The following is an 18936-nucleotide window of genomic DNA, read 5'->3' as shown; positions in this document are numbered from 1 at the left end:
CTTATGCGATGTCCGGAGACGAAGATGTTCGGAGAAGGTGGTGAGGGGGCCGGCACAAGAAGATGCAAAATGGCAGGCCGGGGTGGTGAGACGTACCTGTATTTGTTGAGGCTTGACACACGGTCTACAGGAGGATTAAGAGGAATTGTTGGCAAGACTTGAGTTGTCAGTCGGCTTGGAAAGGAGCTTGAGAAAGCGGTCTGATGTTTTTTCTGCGTGTTGAGCAATGAGGGCGGGCAGCAGATGCAGGGCTAAGGCACTCGGCGCACGACGGGCCTATCACATCGAGGCCACCCCACCAGGGGTACATGAGCTGCGGATGGCCTACACGACCCACGACGAGACATGATCAAGCCGAAGAGACGCACCCCGACGGATATTCCGCGATAGCGAGTTCCAAAGTGTGTCTGCTAGGCGCATTGAGGCTTCATCTATTACCATTATCCCCATTCCGAGGTGCGAACTGGCGGTGCAAGACATTCGGGTCCCCGTTCACCGCTCGGGACTTGGGGTTAGCGCCACACGGATCTAGTTCGTGCAGGGGACATCAATCTCCAGCTCAACACCGCCAAAAGTAAGGGCCCAATCTTCGGCAAGAATCGCATCTCCCTCCTCGCAACCTTCTCCTCATCCATCCAAGCATCTCTGCTTTGCCCTCGACACGGCATTGCATCCATAAGGTGAGTAGTCCCCGAGCCCCGGAAGGGACGACGTTGTTGAGCTCCATCCCACCTTGCCCGCTCTCGCGTGCCTGCCCCAACAGCTCCGAAGCATTTTTTCCCACCGCAGACCGAACCCTCACGTCAGCCAACCATATCTCCTCTGCCCAACACCGACGTCGGGCAATTTATGAACCAGACTGACAATTCTTGCTCTCCAGAATAAATTGAAGCCTCAGATAGACAACTGACGCACACACACGGCCACCATGCCTTCCGCAGCGCCCACCTCCAACGGCGAGGGCCTCTCCGCCAACGACAACATCCGTCGTTTCGCTGCCCCCAGCCGACCAATGTCACCACCGGCTGCCCACACACTGTTCCACCCCAAGACACGATGCTTCGTCTAGTAAGAGAACCCCACGCCTACCAAACAAGGAGAGCACGGCTCTAACACAAGTGAACAGCGGACTGCAGCCCCGTGCCGTCCAGGGTATGCTCGACTTCGACTTCATCTGCAAGCGCAAGCAGCCCTCCGTCGCCGGTATCATCTACACATTCGGCGGTCAATTCGTCAGCAAAATGTTTGTGGCCCGCAAATCCATTACCCCCTACGAGCGCTCGACTGACAATACGCAGGTACTGGGGAACCAGCGAGACTCTGCTGCCCGTCTACCAGAACGTAGAGAAGGCCGTTGCCAAGCACAGCGATGTTGACACCGTTGTCAACTTTGCCTCATCGCGTTCAGTCTACCAGTCCACCATGGAGCTGATGGAGTTCCCACAGATCAAGTGCATTGCCATCATCGCTGAGGGTGTACCTGAGCGACGTGCCCGTGAGATCCTCCACGTTGCCCAGAAGAAGGGCATCACCATCATCGGCCCCGCTACCGTCGGAGGCATCAGGCCCGGTGCGTTCAAGATCGGTAACACTGGTGGTATGATGGACAACATCGTTGCTTCCAAGCTCTACCGCCCTGGTTCCGTCTCCTACGTCTCCAAGTCCGGTGGTATGTCCAACGAGCTGAACAACATCATCGCAAACACTACCGATGGTGTGCTCGAGGGTGTTGCCATTGGTGGTGACAGGTACCCGGGTACCACTTTCATCGACCACGTTCTCCGATACCAGGCCGACCCCGACTGCAGGATCATTGTGCTGCTCGGTGAGGTTGGTGGTGTTGAGGAATACCGCGTCATTGAGGCTGTCAAATCTGGCCAAGTCACCAAGCCCATTGTTGCGTGGGCCATCGGTACCGTTGCCGGTATGCTCAAGACCGAGGTTCAATTCGGTCACGCTGGTTCTTTCGCCAACTCTCAGCTCGAGACTGCGGCGACCAAGAACAAGACCATGAGGGAAGCTGGCATCTACGTGCCAGAGACCTTCGAGGAGATGCCTGGCACTCTTGCTCAGGTCTACCAGAAGCTCGTCAAGGATGGCACCATTAAGCCCAAGCCTGAGCCTGTTGTGCCCAAGATCCCCATTGACTACTCATGGGCACAAGAGCTCGGTCTCATCCGAAAGCCTGCTGCTTTCATTTCCACCATCTCTGACGACCGTGGCCAAGAGCTTCTGTACGCCGGTATGCCCATCTCTGATGTCTTCAGGGAGGAGATCGGTATCGGTGGTGTCATGTCATTGCTGTGGTTCCGTCGCCGCCTGCCCAACTACGCCAGCCGTTTCCTCGAGATGGTCCTCATGTTGACTGCCGATCACGGTCCAGCTGTGTCTGGTGCCATGAACACCATCATCACTACCCGTGCTGGTAAGGATCTCATTAGTGCGTTGGTCTCTGGTCTTTTGACCATTGGTTCGCGTTTCGGTGGTGCGCTCGACGGTGCCGCCGAGGAGTTCAGCAAGGCCTTTGACAAGGGCCTCAGCCCTCGTGACTTCGTTGACACCATGAGGAAGGAGAACAAGCTCAGTAAGTTGCCTAGAGGAGAGGATTTATTTGCGCAGCAGCTAACATTTTCCAGTCCCTGGTATTGGTCACAGGATCAAGTCACGTAACAACCCCGATCTTCGTGTTGAGCTTGTCAAGGAGTACGTCAAGAAGAACTTCCCCAGCACCAAGCTGCTCGACTACGCGCTCGCTGTTGAGTCGGTCACAACATCTAAGAAGGACAACTTGATTCTCAACGTTGACGGCTGCATCGCTGTCTGCTTCGTCGACCTTGTTCGCAACGGTGGTGCCTTCACCCAAGAGGAGGCTGAGGACTACCTGAAGATGGGTGTCCTTAACGGTCTCTTCGTCCTTGGCCGAAGTATCGGTCTGATTGCCCATTTCCTTGACCAGAAGAGGCTGCGTACTGGTCTTTACAGGCATCCCTGGGACGACATCACCTACCTCCTGCCCTCGCTGCAGGCTGGTGGCGCGCCGGGTGCCGAGGGCCGTGTTGAGGTCACCTTGTAGAGTCATGGTTGGAAAAGGCAAGGGTATATCCGGTTCTAGTCGCTTGATGGCGGATCCAAACTGGCGTTTTGAGCGTGGTAGACGAAGGCCTACCACAGCATCGTAGGGCCACTGTAGCAATACCCGCCCGCTGTTGGCGGACATATATTATTTAATGTCAAACGAACAAGCAATTCACATCCCACGTGCAATATTTCATAACTTGATACGGATGCGCCGGCAGCGACTTTTCCAGCCCTGTGGGCGGCCTAAATGTAGCGTCGTGATCCATCTTTAGCCTCAACTACGTTTTGTTTGAACAAGCAAAATACTGTGCCGCGATCCGCTTCGGTTCTCAGCCAACACCTATCTCAGAAAAGTGAGTTCTGGAACATAAGGTCACCCACAGTAGATGGTAACTCATGCACTCGTACGAATGAAGGCTTGGATGCAGGTAGCCGTCTCGCTATTCTTCCGTCGACCCACAGAAACACCGTGGAAGAATCCCATGCTCTTCACTGTACCTGAGCGTGCCGTGTCCCGCTCACCGGTTTACCGGTGACGACCACGAGAAGCGTTAGTAGGAATCACAGGCTAACTCTGTGCAGTATAGCGGCCAACACACTCGTGTGTAAGGACAGAGTCACGATAGGGCCTGGGCTCCCGCTGTCAGCTCCCAGCCACCTCGTTGATTTTGGCGTCGTTCGATGCGCCAAAAGTTCTTGTCTTGGTATCCACCACGGTGCCGCTGAGTCCGGCAGAATCGGATGCTGTGCAACCAAGGAACTGCAACATCTTGGTTCGCGCATCGATGATGCCTTTCTACGGATGTCCATCCGCTTGCAATCTTTGGCTCAAGGCAGACATAGACATGCCGTAGTAGTCAACAAGGCTGCAATTTTCGTCATATCCCTTCCGTACATGCGGCGCGTATTGGGTTGTGAGTTTGTCCGCGCCACTTTCTCGTCAGGCGTTCTGCCGCTATCGTTATTGGGGGCCGCGGACTGTTCGCTTCTTTGTACTGGCGGGTGAGGTGCCTTGCTTGCTGCCTTGAAAATAAGCATGGGTATCTAGTTTGTATGCGAGCTGCCACAAGGAATAAGTAGAGATGTGATCCCGGGATTCAGTGGGTTCAGCCTTGTCGCTGGTATTCTGTCTCACCAGCAAGCAACATCGTCACCGTCTTGGTGTTGAGGTACCACACTAGCAAACTTTTGCAATGTTCACACGCACCATCGTCGCCGCAGCGGCTTCTGCCTGGCTTGTTGGCGCTCAGAGTTCGAATTCGGAACATACACATGCTGCTTTCGCTTTCGTTCGAACAGGAGAGAGAACACCTCGTCTACGCAATGATACCCAAACTCTTACCACTGTCGGCGCAAACCAAATGCATGCGCTTGGACAACAGCTCAGAAAAAAATACGTTGCTGGTACCGCGTCTATTGCGGGACTGTCAAAGGACACTCTGGATAACGATCAGATATGGGTTCAAACGCTGGATACGCCATACCTCGTATCGTCTGCCCAAGCTTTCATGCAAGGGCTCTACCCACCACATGACATGAACAACGCAACGGGAGTGCTTGCAGACGGCACTTCTATCGATTACCCACTAAACGGGTATCAGTACGCTAGCATACACGCTGCTAGCCCCAACGACCCGTATTCGAGACTCGTATCTGGAGCCCAATCCTGCCCCAAAGGACAGTCAGACGGACTGAAGTATTTCACTACCTCGGAGTTTAAGGCGACACTAGCGGCCAATGAGGATCTGTACAAAAAGCTGGATCTGGATTGGTTTGAAGGCTACGCAGAGCAAGATGAACTGTAAGTATAATGCAAGCAAAATGCTTTGAGGGCTTTTACGTTCTCCAAGGTTTCCAGACATTACCGAGAAATACAACATGAACTGGATAGTAACATTGACACAGGGAATACACCTTCGCACTTGAACTAGCAGATTACTTATCATACCAATACTCGCACAACTCCAGCATCTACAGAACCTTGGCAAACGACTCTGATTACACGGGTGTATACGACAAGCTGCGATACGACGCCAACGAAGTAGCTTGGTATCTCTACGGTAACACAACCGCATCTACCACAGACTCCGATAACCGAGCTATCGGCGGCAAAACCCTTGCAGGCTCGATCCTTCATTCATTCGATCAGCTCCTCCCAGAAAAGACGAACAGCGATAGCTTGGTCAATAGCGCTGGTCAGGCCAATAAGCCCAGTCCGCTTACTTTCTTCTTCGGCGAACAGGACGCCATGATAAGCCTCATGTCACTCATGATGCTCGACTCCCAATCATCAGACTTCAAATCCATTCCCCCCTACGGCTCAGCCATGATCTTTGAGCTCTTCAGCACAGGCGATAGTGCGGAGATGCCAAGTGACCCGAACGACCTCTGGGTACGCTTCTACTTCCACAACGGAACAGATGCTGAAACCGAGCCGCTCCGATCTTACTCCATGTTTAACAGTGGAAAATCCATGACAGATATGCCATTTGGGGAATTTCACACTATATTCAGCAGTATCGGTATGCAAGGACTGAGTGAGTGGTGTACCAGCTGCAGCAGTCCGAGTCTTTTCTGCTTGGGCGCAGATGGAAGCGGTGTTACACTCGTAGTCCCCGCACCACAAGAGCGCCAGAAGAAACATGCCATCTCCCCTGTCGTCGGAGGTGTCATCGGCGCAGTGGTGTCCCTCGTCGTCGCGGGTTTACTTTTCGCAATTGCCATGTTACTCGCTGGCATCCGTTTCCACCGCGTCGAGCAACGCCTAGGCAACAACCAAAAATCCGATCTTGGCGGCTTCAAAGGCTCAGCAAAGTTGGCGTCAGACCCCGATGTCAGTCTGTCGAGGAACGGGGCGCTGCCTGCCACTGCTACTGCGGGTATCGTTAGCTTTGGAGGAGATCACAAGAGAGGGCATGAGAGGGTTGGGAGCTGGGAACTCAGGCAGAAGGAGTTTGGTAAGGATATTGGGGATTCGAGCCCGAGGAGCAGTTTTGACGCGATTGATGCTGTTGCTACGAGAACGGTTGAGCCGCATGATCGTGTATGATCACGTAGTATCTTGAGGTGATGGATGGCAAGCAGTGCATTTTGGACTTTTTACGCTCTTTACGACACAACGGTGGCATACCTTGAGGATAGAGGTGGGTGTAATGGGCCTTTACTTCATATGATCTTGATACCCGGCTTGCCTTTATGGAAGCCATTGAAAGTTATGCTTTATCATGACGACGACACTCACTTTACGAATCAAGAAATGTAAATATTTCTAATACTCTACATTCTTTCGCTCTCGCTCATATATCGTAATGTGATATGTCTCGTCTTATTCAACACTTCTCCACACCATCTCTGTGCTCTCTATCGTATCGTACTCCGGTTTCATTTCACATCCCTCCATACAAGCCTTCCAACTCACCGTTTTACTATCAATCAAATCAAACCAAACTAGAACGCGTAGTCCAATGGTCAAGACGTTCACGCCATAAACTCCTCTACCGCGTAGTGCCTGCATGTGTTGGGCTGAAGAAGACCGCCGGCAGGACGTTGCTGGCCCTTGGCCACATCGTGAGTAATGTGAAAGATGCTAGTTCGAGTCTAGCCGCGTTCAAGATATCTTCTTTTTTGGTTCGAGTTTGGGATATGTGTGGTAAGAAGATGGGGTTGAGAGTGTTGGATGAGGATATATTGTCCTTTGGGAGTGAGTATGTTTTTATGTGTTGGATCTCGTTGTCCTGGCACCACTGCTCTTTCTCACTGGATACACGTCTTTGTATAATCATTTGGTAAGCTCCAGGCTCATATATATATATCCCCGGATACGTTCTCTTATCACTAGCAGCTTTTCTTCACCTACATTAGAGCTCCTCGTTATCTCACCTTGCCAGATGTTGCTCCGAATTCTCTCGCTCATCTGGATCGATCAGAAACATAGAATCCCTAGCGTCGTGGACAAGACCATGGGAACCGAATAACGTTTCTCTACGTTCAAAGACCAGCAGATCACTTCACCTTCACCGCAGTTTGTAGGCGACAGCGTCAACTCATGATGCCCGATACTAAAGTAGAGACGATGTAGAAGGCAGTCGCCTGTAAGCCGAGCCTGAATCTCAAAGTGTAAAGACAGGAACAGAAGAGGATGGGACGATGTAATATGGAAAAGTTGAATAATCTCATTGAAGGCATATACAGATGCAGGCAAACATACGTATCTGCCGCATGCCATACTCTTTTTACTCCTTGTGAACGCCATGTAATGGCAGAAAGCCATAAAGCAAAGCTGTGCCAACGCACAAATCGTATTTTCGTCTCATTAACGTAAACATCCGCCATATTATCCACAATGAAACGAAGACCCAGATACATCTCTTCCTCATCTCAGAAGCTGTCCCGCTATGCCGACTGCAATACCTGCTGTCATCAGGTAGTCGGCGCAGCGGGCTCTCTTTGCTGCGTTTCCTTGACCATCAAAAGCCGCACAGGCCTCAACAGTAAGCTGCGAACATCCGAGACTGCTCAAGCTCGAGCAGATGCTCTGAGCAGACTGGAGACCCACACTCGGAATCGCCGTAATCGTCGCGCCGCCGCCGTTTGGTGCCGATATAGTGACGCCCGCGGCGCCGTTGGCTAGAGCAGTCGTACAGCTTGCAGCATCACTTTGGCAGCTTGTATAAGCGGACGAGCAGGCAGCTGCGTTCGAGTAAGTCGTCGGTATGTACGGGAAAGGGTAGAATTGGTTCTGTACCGTGCTTCCGTGGTTTGCGCCATTTGTTTCCTGCACGAATGGGCTGTCGCCTGTTGTGGATGCGATTACGAACGAGACGGTCGACGTGGCCGAAGGGTTTGCGCCGGTTGCAATGGCGCCAATTGCTCCTGTGCATGCTACGCCCTGGGGACAGCATGCTACGTGTCCCGCCTGGTCGGCTGAGCAGACGGCTGTTCGTGGACAGCAAAGTCCTGGTGCGCCGAGACCAGCGCAGTTGTAGTATTGGTTTGCGCATGCATTGTTCTGTCTCTTAAGAAGGTCGACGCCGCTGTCCGCGGGAGATGTCTCCATTGCCTCGTATACGGGGTTCTCTAATGGCGCAACGGCGGGTTCGAAGTCGGCGAAGACATCCGGTGCGGCAAGCGCTGCGAGCGGCGCAAGCAATAGCGGAGCGAAGAATGTGCGCATTGTCGGAATATGGACGTCTTGGTCGGTCGTGAACGAGGGTATGCGGCTTGCGCCGGAGAGTTGTGATGTTGTACGGGACCGGGTTGGTTGTTGGGACGGCTATCGATATAGGGGCGGCTAGCAACTGTACGTGTATGAGTATGGGCCCGATATGCGCCAATTGCTAGCTTACACTTGATAGATACAAGACGCAAAAGGTGGTTCACTGCTATGGGCTGTCAAGTGTCAAGGTGTCGTGGGCATCAAAGTCGGTGCGGCTGTGCTATGTGCCAAGCTAGGTGCGTTGTAACGGCAACGCGGTCTAACCATCCAATCGGACTGTAATACGTCATGCAAGTTGCACGTTCTCTCACCCAGGCCCGCGACGCGGGTATGTGGGCCCTGATGATCTCTTCCTTTTTACTTTGGCCTTGCTTTGGACCTCACACCGCTTATAAAACTTTGGACATGTGTTTAATATCATAGCTATAGCCATGGCTCGGATCTCAAGCTTGCTCAATCACGTGAAACACTCATTCCACCTGGGCAGCTACAAGGGCGACGGAACATGAACAGGTTAATTCAACAATACTTTTTGGTGAGTACGTGATCGATCAAACCACTGCTTTGTTGTGGTAAAAGGCGTTGTGGCTATGCTTCGTAGTCCAGAATGAGTCGAAGTGACATCTGGAGCAGCGTCACGCTAGCTCAACCTCTACTATGAATCAACTGCACAATAAATCCGCAGCTCTGCGACTGCAGATATTTATCATTCCTTCCTTCCTGATTAGCAAACTACTTTTAAACCCTATCCAGTCTCGCATTGTCCCATCGAAATCTGAACCCACTACAGTGCAAAGATGCCTGCCATACGAGTGACTGTCGCCTCGAATGCGCAACAAACACAAAAGGCTCCAGTGATTATACCCGCTTCTGCATCCACTGATCCTGTAGCTTCTTCATCTATCCGAGCACTTATCTTCAAGAATGCTCAATCAAAGCTGCGCCTAAAGAAGCCTACCCGCATCTTTGTTGGGCATACTGGACAAGAGCTGTTGACTGAAGCAGACTGGAAAACCCATATCGAAAATGATATCTTGCTGCTCATCTCAACAGGAGAGGAATATGTTGGTGCTAAGAAAGAATCGGATGTAAATGGTAAGTAGCATAAGGTTTGAGCAAGTTTGCGCTTAATATCTGCACTTACCACGTCTCGGCGTTATTCTCAACCACTGACTCTCTATAACAGCAGACGCAAACCCACAATGTCCAGTTGAAGTCCTAGCATCCAAAGCGCCCGTTGGGTCGCTTTCTGTGACCCAGCTCACGACCACTGCACATACGCTCCCCGGAATTGTACATGCTGTTGGTCAACCTGATTTGCATCCCGGCACTAAATTTCCCATTGGTGCAGTCTTCGCTTCGAAGAGATGGATTCATCCTCCTCTGATCGGAGGCGATATTGGGTGTGGTATGGCCTGGTACAAGACTACACTGCCTCGAAGCCAAGTCGATGGGGACAAGGGCAAGAAGGTTGCTGAAAAGCTTCGAGGGCTAGAGGGAATATGGCAGACTCAAGCGTACCGAGAAACATGGCTAATGGACGAGCAAGAACGCAGCTATTCTGTAGGTCAGCAATGGGACGTTGCGTTGGGTACCATAGGAGCTGGAAACCATTTTGCCGAGATCCAGGTGGTTGAAGAATCATCACTTGCCAACATAGACAACAGTCTCCACCAAGACGATGTCGTTCTCCTAGTCCACTCAGGCTCTCGAGGATTAGGAGGCAGTATCCTCAAGAAGTATACAACAGAGATGCGCACCAGCTTTGAAGAGGGTAGTTCGGATGCAACCGAATACATGAAAGAACACGACAAGGCCTGCGAGTGGGCGAAAGCAAACAGGGATCTAATCGCGTTGCGTTTCTTTGCATGTCTTGAACCTGGCAACGAAGACTGGAATCTGGGCAGATCAGACGCAGGCAATCTCGGCGAAGAAGGCATCAAGATGATTCCAGTTGCCAAAGCGGCACTGAAGAGACGCAAGGTGGTCGACATCTGGCACAACAACGTTGAGCGGGTGGCATGGCCTCCATCCGCACCTTGTCCAACTGGGAGATATGCATGGAGTTTGAACGATACTACTCAAGGGTACGTATATGTTCACAGGAAAGGTGCAGCACCGACGTACAACCCGAAGACTCAATTACCGCTCAGCCTTGTTCCACTTCCCGGATCCCGAGGCACACCGACGCTCATTCTCCAACCTACGTTCTCAGCCTCCAACTCATGGGGTCTAAAGAACGGACTTTCGCTCGCCCACGGTGCAGGACGCGCCATGTCTCGGGCAAAAGCGCTGTCAACCTTGGCTCAGAAGTACAAAGGCCAAAATATTCTGGAGCCACGATCGACGGACACTGAAGGCACGTGGGTCATCTGTGACGAGAAGGACCTTGTTTTTGAAGAAGCTCCAGACGCATACAAAGATGTTCAGGCCGTCGGGCAGGATCTGGTAGATGCCGGTGCGGCACATGTTGTCGGCTGGTGTCGCGCTAGGATCAGCTATAAGGTCAGAAATGAGACACGTTGAGGCGGATCTACCGACACAGCGACATGTTCGATCCACCGCTACATGTGGAACATATCGACTTCTACAGGACAGATGCTGACCCGTATGGATGCGGCGTGGCAGAAGAGACGGCTCCTGAGAGTCCTGCGCAATGTGTGAGGGGTAATGATCGAGCTGTAATTTCGATGTTTCCATATAACTCTGCATCAGTTAGATGCGCAACCCTGTCGTTTCTCAATTCACCCGCTTCTGTCAATTTCCTCTGATTCTCCCTCCTCATCCGTCATCTCATCTCACACCCGTCTTTGCCGTGTCGTAGAACTTTCTCAACCGGGACTCCTCGAATGCGTGCCTCAGAACGCCTCAGTAAAACACAGAATAAAAGTTCTGCTACACCCGCCTCAGGAACGCATGTTTGGGCTATTTGTGTCAATTAAGCGCAACAGCGAGAGTTTTGTGTGGAATGTTTGTTTCCCTAGGGCCCGGCTAGCGGGAAAGGTGCAACACCCAAGCGCCATGTCACTGTATGAGGTAAATTTGGATCTGTACCAAGACTGTTAGGCCCCACTAGCGCCGCAGTAGTCGAAGCTTGGTACATTGGCGGCAGAAGGGACATTATGCGACAGCCGAGACCCTTTCCTCAGACCATCTGCATCAACAAGCGACTACAGGACAAAAACACTTTGAACTGTTTGCAGTTTTGGTCGCCATCGAAGTGTGACTCTTACCCGCCTCCTTAACACTGCGCCTCGGTGTTGGCGCATGCCGAAAACTGAGCTGGCTGGGGCCAAGTCTTACAAACTCCACATCAGGCTCAGCCCTGGCCTCAGGAACAAGGCCCGCCCCCACAATGATTGGCCGGCAAAGCGCCCATGCGGCTTGGTGTTTCGAAACGGCGAAGCGGGCGTGCATCCTCTAGCGCATTTACGGCAAACAACACATCGTTTCAACCAATATCACACACTTGCCTTTGTTCTCAGGAACCAATCAGCCGGGCATGAATTGGCAGAAGAGGGTTCATAGTGGGTTACAATGGAAGTGACGGCGCGCAGGGTGGATCTTCTTCTGGCCGTGGTCTTTGGGAAGGTGAGTTGATGGATTTGTGATGGCTTTCGCTGTGTGACGCCCCAACCACCGGTGCCTGACTGCGCCTCTACCCAGCAGGAAAGTTATATAGTGTTTGCCAGCCGCCGCATGTCCTGAGGAATCATCCTTTTGCAAGATACCCCTTCGCTGGTTTTTCCTACAGTTTATCGTCTGCATACAACAGTCTCTCTCCACTTTGCGTGCCAGCATTCGCTATAATATCGGTATGTAGTCCCCTCAAGCTTCCCTTCCATTCCTACCCCGTGACGTCGTTTGCACTGTGTGCAAGTTTCCGTTTGTGTTACCCGTCACAAGGTTCATATCGCGCTTTCCCCTCTTCCACCTCAATTGCGCCGCTCCTCATATAAACACACTTGGCATTCCCACTTCATTTCTCCAGAACACCCGCTTTTCTACGTTACTTCTCACCTTGCTCTCACACCTACACTCGCTAAACAATTCTCACAGTCGAGTTCCAACTCCGTTCTTTATACAAAATCCAACGACAACCACCACAATCAAAATGCTTGTCTCCGTCATCTCCGTTTTGGCCGCGGCCACCGCTGTCGCCGCCCAGTCCTCGACTGTCATTCCTGCTCCCGTAGTGACCGGTAACCCTATGGGCGCTAAGTACGTCGGTACTCTTCCTCCCAAGGAAGGCAGCACCCTCACTGGTTCCATCGGGGGTACTACCGGTGCGGATGGCAAGGGCGTCAAGTTTTCCGTCTCCTTTGCTGGCCTCCCCGAGACTGGCGGTCCCTTCATGTACCACCTCCACGCCAAGCCAGTCCCCGCTGATGGTAACTGCACTGGTACTGGTGCTCACCTGGATCCGTACATGCGCGGCGAGGTCCCCATTTGCGATGCCACCAAGCCCGAGACATGCCAGACTGGTGACTTGAGCGGCAAGTTCGGAAACATCACTGAGCAGACTTTCTCGACCGAGTACACCGACTTGTACTCTGCTACTCTGCCTTCAGACCCTGCTTTCGTAAGTCTTGATCGTATACTGTAACGGAAGAGCAATTTGCTAATATATCACAGTTCGGCGCCTTGTCCTTCGTTGTTCACCTTAGCAACAAGACTCGTATCGGCTGCGCCAACTTCACCATGGTCTCAGCTGGCGACGGTTACGGCGCTGCGCCTGTATCTTCCAGTGCGCCCGCATCTTCAGGCTACGGCACTGCACCCGCGTCCTCAGGCTACGCTGCTCCTTCTGTGTCCTCAGACTATGCTGCTCCTTCTTTGTCCTCAGGCCACGCCGCTCCACCCCTGTCTACAGGCTACCCTGTCATGCCACCTACCAATGCCACCTCTGGCTTCGCCCAGCTCTCAGGCATGCCCCTCTATAACACCACCACCGTCGCTACCTCGCCAACTGCCGGTCAGCCCATTGCCCCCAGCTCAGCATCCGCATCAAGCCCACCTGAGTTCACCGCCGGCGCCGCCAAGGTCGCCGGTGGCGCTGGTGCTCTGCTCGCTGCCGCTGCCGCCGCACTCGTCTTGTAGATGAGCAATGTTGATGCTTGGAGTGGAAAGAAGTTGGATGACAGGAGCATTATGGCGTTTTCTCTTCTTTTTTTTTCATAATTGTCATTGATACCAGATGGGTCGCAAGATCGATTCATCGCTTTCTTCATCAGAGACACGGGAGGTTCAATATTTGGGAGCCTTTCGCATGTGTATAGGGTCATGTTCACGGGTCGCCTTTTCGATAATGTAGTTTGATAATGGGATAGATGTGGAAATGTCACAGATTTGCAAAACTCTTCCTGCGCACCTAGCTACCTTTGATAAGTCTTCTGACGTCGTGTATCTAGGATGCACAGTCTAGATGTGTCACTTGTTTATACAGAGCAGCAAGACAGTGCTGCCACGTTCAACATCACTGTGGATTGACCAGAATGGTAAATTCTAGGTTGATGAACTGTCCAGTCACAGTCGAAAGCCATTCGGCTTGTATTCATGTGTAGTACATTAGGGTATCTTTCCCAGCTCAAGCATATGAGCTGTTTGTAGCTATATAAGTGATGAAGTAATGAAGTAAATAGCTCTCTGTATAAATGGTATGCTTTGCATCAATGTCCTATCCGTGTGCGAACCTATCCGGAGGGTATGCACCACTCCAAGTGACAGGTATCTAGGCCTTGGTTTTGGCCGCCGGCGCCGGCGCCTCGTCATCACTGTCAGGCGTGTTGGCACGGCCAGACTTCTTGAACTTGGGCTTGTCTTCTGCGAGCGAAAGTTGAAGGCCACGATGATTGTATCTCCTGCCCTGGAAGGCGGCCACAAAATTCTCCGCAGGCTCGAACTCGCGAAAGCGGACCGTGACGATGCCCTCGGGCTCCCTGTCGTACAAGGTGCAGTTGGTGACTTCGCCGTACTCCTCGGCTGCCTCGCGCATGTCCTCTTTAATTTCCAGGTATGCTTTCGCGTCTTCCTCGAGCTGCTCCAGGTCGAAGATATTCTTGATAATGACGACCTTAGCCCACTTGTTCTTTTTGGGCGCCAAGGTCTCGGCGACGTAATCCTCGTTATCAGACCACTCGTTGAGCTTCCGATAGGGTCGTTAGTGACGATGCAACAGTCTGCAGACTTGCCGACTTACTGGTTCAGTTCAGCACGATTACGCTCAGACGCCTTCCTGTCCTTGCGTGTAAGCTTGGATGCAATCTTCTCACCATCCCTCTCTTTCTTGTGCTCGATCTTGGCTGCCTCGACGTGGATGTTACCGTTTGAATTATCGCCGGGGCGAAGAGGGAAATCGTCCATCAGCCTGATGGCATTGGCGATTGCCTCCTTCTTGAAGTATACGACCATGGCGGTGCCGTTGAAGACGCCATCGGTCTCGTACATGTAGATGCGCGGCTCGCCGTTAGCGCCCTTGTCGATGATGCCGTACCTCGAGCACTCGTCTTCGAGCTCCTTCTTAGTGGCATCGAGAGGCAGGTTGGAAATCCAGATAGCCTTGTTCTCCATGACTTTGGGCTTCTTGTTGGCCTGCGCTTTCATGTCAGCGAGTGGTCCCTGAGCTTGGAAGAAGCTGCTTACCTCAGGCTCCTTCGCATTTTTGCGCTTCTTGCTGTTTTCGGTCAAGGAAGGGTCAGCAGCAGGCGGAGTGTCCGAAGCAGACGGACGGCCTCCCGTCTGCTCCATGAAGTCGTCGAGCTCGCTCATCGTAGACTAAAGGATCGCGACAGGAAGCTTTGTATCCAGCAAGCGGCAATTTCTCGGCTTATTCAAGACGTATGACGACGGAGGTAGGCTCCGGGGTAGCGCGTGATGTAAACTTGTTGTTGTGGAGCTCGAGATGTCGGCGGCAGAAAAGTTGGGCGGTAAGGTGTGCTGCGGGACAAATGCAGAACGCGCTACGGCGACGATGATGTTCCGGTGCCGGTGACAACAAGGGCAGTTGCCTGGAGAGCTTTCAGGGCTCTGGGAGCGATGACAGCAGCTTTGGTAGTCGCTGTTGCTGTTGCTGTTGAAGACGCCATGTTTCGTTAGTCTTTCTGAAGGGCAGGCCCTCTGACGCCGCCATGCTATTTCGGAGGGCGCGGATGGACCTACACAGCGCTGGGCGAGATGTATAGGGACTCTGTGTCGAGAGAAGTATTGTTACGGCCGTTGTGGCAGGTACAAGGTCGGTGGTGGAGGAGCAGGATGACGACAACGGAGGATCGATAGCGGCGCAGAGTGGTGCATGCAGGACGCCGGCGAATTCCTGCCTAGCGCGTTCAGGGTAGCTTACAAGCTTCGATGTTCAGGTCCGCCAGCCCCGCATCTAACGACTCAGGGATCAGGCAAAACGCCCACCCGAAGCATGCAGTGTAGGACACACGAGACACTCCCTACACAAGAGGAAACTTCCTCGGATCACTGCGCCCCACAGATGAGTATATATAGGCAGAACATGTAGCCCCACGATTCCAGTAATCCTCTCTATCCCTATTCTTGCTACTACTGCGCACAGCCAAACTAATACCATGTCTATAGTCGATATCCTAACCAGACCCGATATGCGGGACCCCCTTCCTCCGCCCTCTCTGCTCGTGCAGGCTAGCAAGTCATTCGCTGACAAGCTGAGCCTGACGACGCTTCCGTACCACGTCCACGAGATCCTCCTTGGCTTCCTAGGATACCATTTCATCCTCCATGTCCTTTCTCCCACCATTTCGCAGCTCATCTGCCCCAAGACATATAATGGCTTCAACAAGCGCACGCGACTCAACTGGGACATCCACTGGGTCTCCATGATCCAGGCTCTCTTCATATGCGCCGCTGCGTTATGGGTCATCTTCAAGGATGAACAGAGACACGAGATGGACTGGAGGGGTAGACTATGGGGTTATACACCAGCGAGCGGTATGGTCCAGGGCTTTGCTGCTGGGTACTTCCTGTGGGACCTCCAAGTCTCTGCGCAGTACATCCACATTGCTGGAATGAGCTCGTTGATCCATGCGATCGGTGCTTTGGCAGTCACCTGTATTGGCTTCGTATGTTATCAGTGTACCCATGTTGTCGCATATACTGACCATCTTCTAGAAACCCTTTGGGAACTACTACGGCCTCTCCTTCGTCCTCTACGAACTCTCTACGCCTTTCCTCAATATCCACTGGTTTTGCGACAAGCTCGGAATGACCGGCTCAAAGCTCCAGCTCTACAACGGCATCGCCCTCCTCGTCATGTTCTTCTGCTGTCGTATTGTGTGGGGATCATACCAATCTGTCATGATCTACTCGGACATTTACAAGGCGCTCACGATGCCAAAGCCCGAACTCATGAGCTCTCTCCTCGAAGCCCAGAAGAGCGATGGAACCGCAAACAGTAGTATGGGTCTCGAGGGACCCGGAGGTTTGGCGATTGGTGAGCTGCCCATGTGGTTGGTCTGCGTATACTTGGTTGGTAACACAGCCTTGAGTATGCTCAACTTTTACTGGTTCTCGCAGATGGTAAAGGCTGTCAAGAAGAGGTTTATCCCGGCGGATGAGACGAAAGCGAAGAAGGGCCAGTAAACTTTTGTGTCAAATGAGAATGAGATATGAGACCAGGAACACGCAAATGTTTTGGGCGGGCAATATTCATTGCTGCCCATCGAGGGAATGGATGGACAGCTAAAGAGCAATGATACCCAGCGTCCTTTGGATTGTTTCTTTAATGTTAATAATACTGAATGTAGCGATGAGCTCAGCGACCTTTGTGACTACAGTGAACAGGATAAAATCCAGAATTACAATGATTTGCAACCCAACCCTCTCATAACTTCGCACTTGACGTGTTCATCTTCTCCAACTCCTCCCTCAACACCCTTCTCATCTCCCCAGCCATCTTAGCGCCCTCCTCGTCATCCAAATCATCTCTTTGACCCCGCCCAAACATTGTCCAGCTCTTGTTCTTGATCTCAGGCATTGTCTTCGGGCGTGGTATAATGTGGAAATGTACATGTGGTACCACTTGTGCAGCACGTGCTCCTGTAAGTATTTGTTAGGATACGATGAATCGAAGAAAGAAAGACCAACAACAAGAAACATACCATTATTCTGCACAATGTTGTAATCCGTTACGCCTGTTACTCTTGCCACCGTCCTCGCTAGTATCGGTAACCAGAAGCCTAAGTTAACACGATTAGCACATCTATCTTGTCAACAAATAATGTTGATTCGTCAACTTACCAATCTCCCTACTCTCGACAGCTTCCATATCTGCGACTTTGACTTTGTGTTGTCGGGTAGTGACGAGTAAATGTCCTGAATCAATCCTACACGTTAGCCATTGTTCATCTACTCAAACTCCATCATAGTCTCCCCTGGAATCCCTCAAGCTTCCAAACTTATCGTTTGGATCAAACCCCTGCCTCATCCCATTCGTTGTCACAATGTTCTTATTCCGTCTTTATTCTATCCTATCAGAGGCAAGAGATGATAAAACTTACCACCAGTCATAGGCAAAATGTCCAAGAAAGCAACAACATCCCTACTCCTCAGTACGACGAAACTGCTCGGGTTGGTTTTTTCGGGATCGCTCTCCTCCTCTTTTGGTACACAATCTGTTGACGATTCTTGGGCCTTACTACTTGTCCACAGCGTAGGACTATTAGAGGAGGAAACTGGAAAGGGAAAGGCGGCTGCAATGGTACAAAAGGGACAGGTTTCGGGTGGGTAGTGGAGGTCTGTTTCTTGCATGATTGGCTGTTGATAGTGCTGCGAATTGTTCTTCGAGGGTGTTTGTTGTCTTGTATTGCGTGTATGTGTCGCAGATGGGTACGTATGAGTGGATATAGCGTCGCGAATCACGTTTTCGTGCTCAATTCAAACCGACTGAGAATAAAAATGATAACAAAAAAAGTAGAAAGCGATGAAAGATTACCAAGGTTTCCCCGTATCGATGGTTTGATCAACGGCCGAAGCTGTGGTCGCAGTGCATTCAGCACTTGATCTCGACCCCGAATCAAGGTTAGCGTCGATACTGACGTGAACAGCCGAGGTACGTTGATCGCAGGGAACGCGACATGCGGCCAAGCACGTCTGCATCGCGATCGTGAAGCGGGAACGTGGCGTGTTGGTGTCAGGACGCGGGACGCGAAAATCAAGGAAGGTGGCGTTCTCGAAAGAACACGGCCGTGACGTATCGTGTGGGTTTCGGGCTCTGGACGCGCACGCGATGCGCTCGTGTTTTGGTGTGGGTCTCACATCAGATGGCTGGGAGGATGGCTAACAGTATGGCATCATCATACAACGTCACGTCAGACAAAAGAGACTTGCTCATTGATGATTGCTTGAAGTTCTGGAAGACGTTTATGGAATTTCTGCTTCATTTGACGCGAAACAGTGCGCATTCAGACTACTCATACATTGAGAGCTACCTCACATTCTGCTATCCCAATGGCCCATATTCCCACACGACACCACATACAGATCCACGAAGGAATAGCCTCTCCCATATCACACCATTCATGGTATATCAATCGCTAATGCTATGAGCGAGTATCCAGAGCCGCTACAGAGAAATGAAGTTAAGAGTGATGTGAAAAGGCAAGCACCCTTTGATTGCGCCT

General features: G+C 51.9%; 8 protein-coding genes across 8 annotated transcripts; 5 read left to right on the top strand and 3 right to left on the bottom strand.

Annotated features, from left to right (window-relative positions):
- Positions 1–928: 928 nt before the first annotated feature.
- ALTATR162_LOCUS4721 (uncharacterized protein) lies at positions 929–3073 on the top strand (the record flags this gene model as incomplete). The annotated part of the gene is made up of 4 exons (XM_043312336.1): positions 929–1068; positions 1127–1243; positions 1299–2584; positions 2637–3073. 4 exons carry the CDS (start codon positions 929–931, stop codon positions 3071–3073), a joined length of 1980 nt encoding a protein of 659 aa, XP_043168271.1.
- Positions 3074–4271: 1198 nt separating this feature from the next.
- Positions 4272–6127, top strand: ALTATR162_LOCUS4720 (uncharacterized protein; the record flags this gene model as incomplete). The annotated part of the gene is made up of 2 exons (XM_043312335.1): positions 4272–4879; positions 4984–6127. The coding sequence occupies 2 exons, from the start codon at positions 4272–4274 to the stop codon at positions 6125–6127; spliced, it is 1752 nt and encodes a 583-aa protein (XP_043168270.1).
- Positions 6128–7450: 1323 nt separating this feature from the next.
- ALTATR162_LOCUS4719 (uncharacterized protein) lies at positions 7451–8251 on the bottom strand (the record flags this gene model as incomplete). Its single annotated transcript, XM_043312334.1, has 1 exon — positions 7451–8251. One exon carries the CDS (start codon positions 8249–8251, stop codon positions 7451–7453), a length of 801 nt encoding a protein of 266 aa, XP_043168269.1.
- Positions 8252–9090: 839 nt separating this feature from the next.
- ALTATR162_LOCUS4718 (uncharacterized protein) lies at positions 9091–10819 on the top strand (the record flags this gene model as incomplete). Its single annotated transcript, XM_043312333.1, has 2 exons — positions 9091–9388; positions 9480–10819. The coding sequence occupies 2 exons, from the start codon at positions 9091–9093 to the stop codon at positions 10817–10819; spliced, it is 1638 nt and encodes a 545-aa protein (XP_043168268.1).
- Positions 10820–12407: 1588 nt separating this feature from the next.
- ALTATR162_LOCUS4717 (uncharacterized protein) lies at positions 12408–13393 on the top strand (the record flags this gene model as incomplete). The annotated part of the gene is made up of 2 exons (XM_043312332.1): positions 12408–12875; positions 12929–13393. The coding sequence occupies 2 exons, from the start codon at positions 12408–12410 to the stop codon at positions 13391–13393; spliced, it is 933 nt and encodes a 310-aa protein (XP_043168267.1).
- A 631-nt stretch (positions 13394–14024) lies between these two features.
- ALTATR162_LOCUS4716 (uncharacterized protein) lies at positions 14025–15061 on the bottom strand (the record flags this gene model as incomplete). Its single annotated transcript, XM_043312331.1, has 4 exons — positions 14025–14438; positions 14481–14491; positions 14566–14884; positions 14936–15061. 4 exons carry the CDS (start codon positions 15059–15061, stop codon positions 14025–14027), a joined length of 870 nt encoding a protein of 289 aa, XP_043168266.1.
- A 523-nt stretch (positions 15062–15584) lies between these two features.
- ALTATR162_LOCUS4715 (uncharacterized protein) lies at positions 15585–16897 on the top strand (the record flags this gene model as incomplete). Its single annotated transcript, XM_043312330.1, has 4 exons — positions 15585–15623; positions 15801–15813; positions 15878–16377; positions 16427–16897. The coding sequence occupies 4 exons, from the start codon at positions 15585–15587 to the stop codon at positions 16895–16897; spliced, it is 1023 nt and encodes a 340-aa protein (XP_043168265.1).
- Positions 16898–17138: 241 nt separating this feature from the next.
- On the bottom strand, positions 17139–17582 carry ALTATR162_LOCUS4714 (uncharacterized protein; the record flags this gene model as incomplete). Its single annotated transcript, XM_043312329.1, has 3 exons — positions 17139–17353; positions 17416–17493; positions 17555–17582. The coding sequence occupies 3 exons, from the start codon at positions 17580–17582 to the stop codon at positions 17139–17141; spliced, it is 321 nt and encodes a 106-aa protein (XP_043168264.1).
- Between the last annotated feature and the right edge of the window lie 1354 nt (positions 17583–18936).

The sequence above is a fragment of the Alternaria atra genome, assembly GCF_907166805.1.
Source record: "Alternaria atra isolate CS162 genome assembly, contig: 23, whole genome shotgun sequence".
NCBI lineage: Eukaryota > Fungi > Ascomycota > Dothideomycetes > Pleosporales > Pleosporaceae > Alternaria > Alternaria atra.
This window is presented reverse-complemented; position numbering and strand designations above follow the sequence as displayed.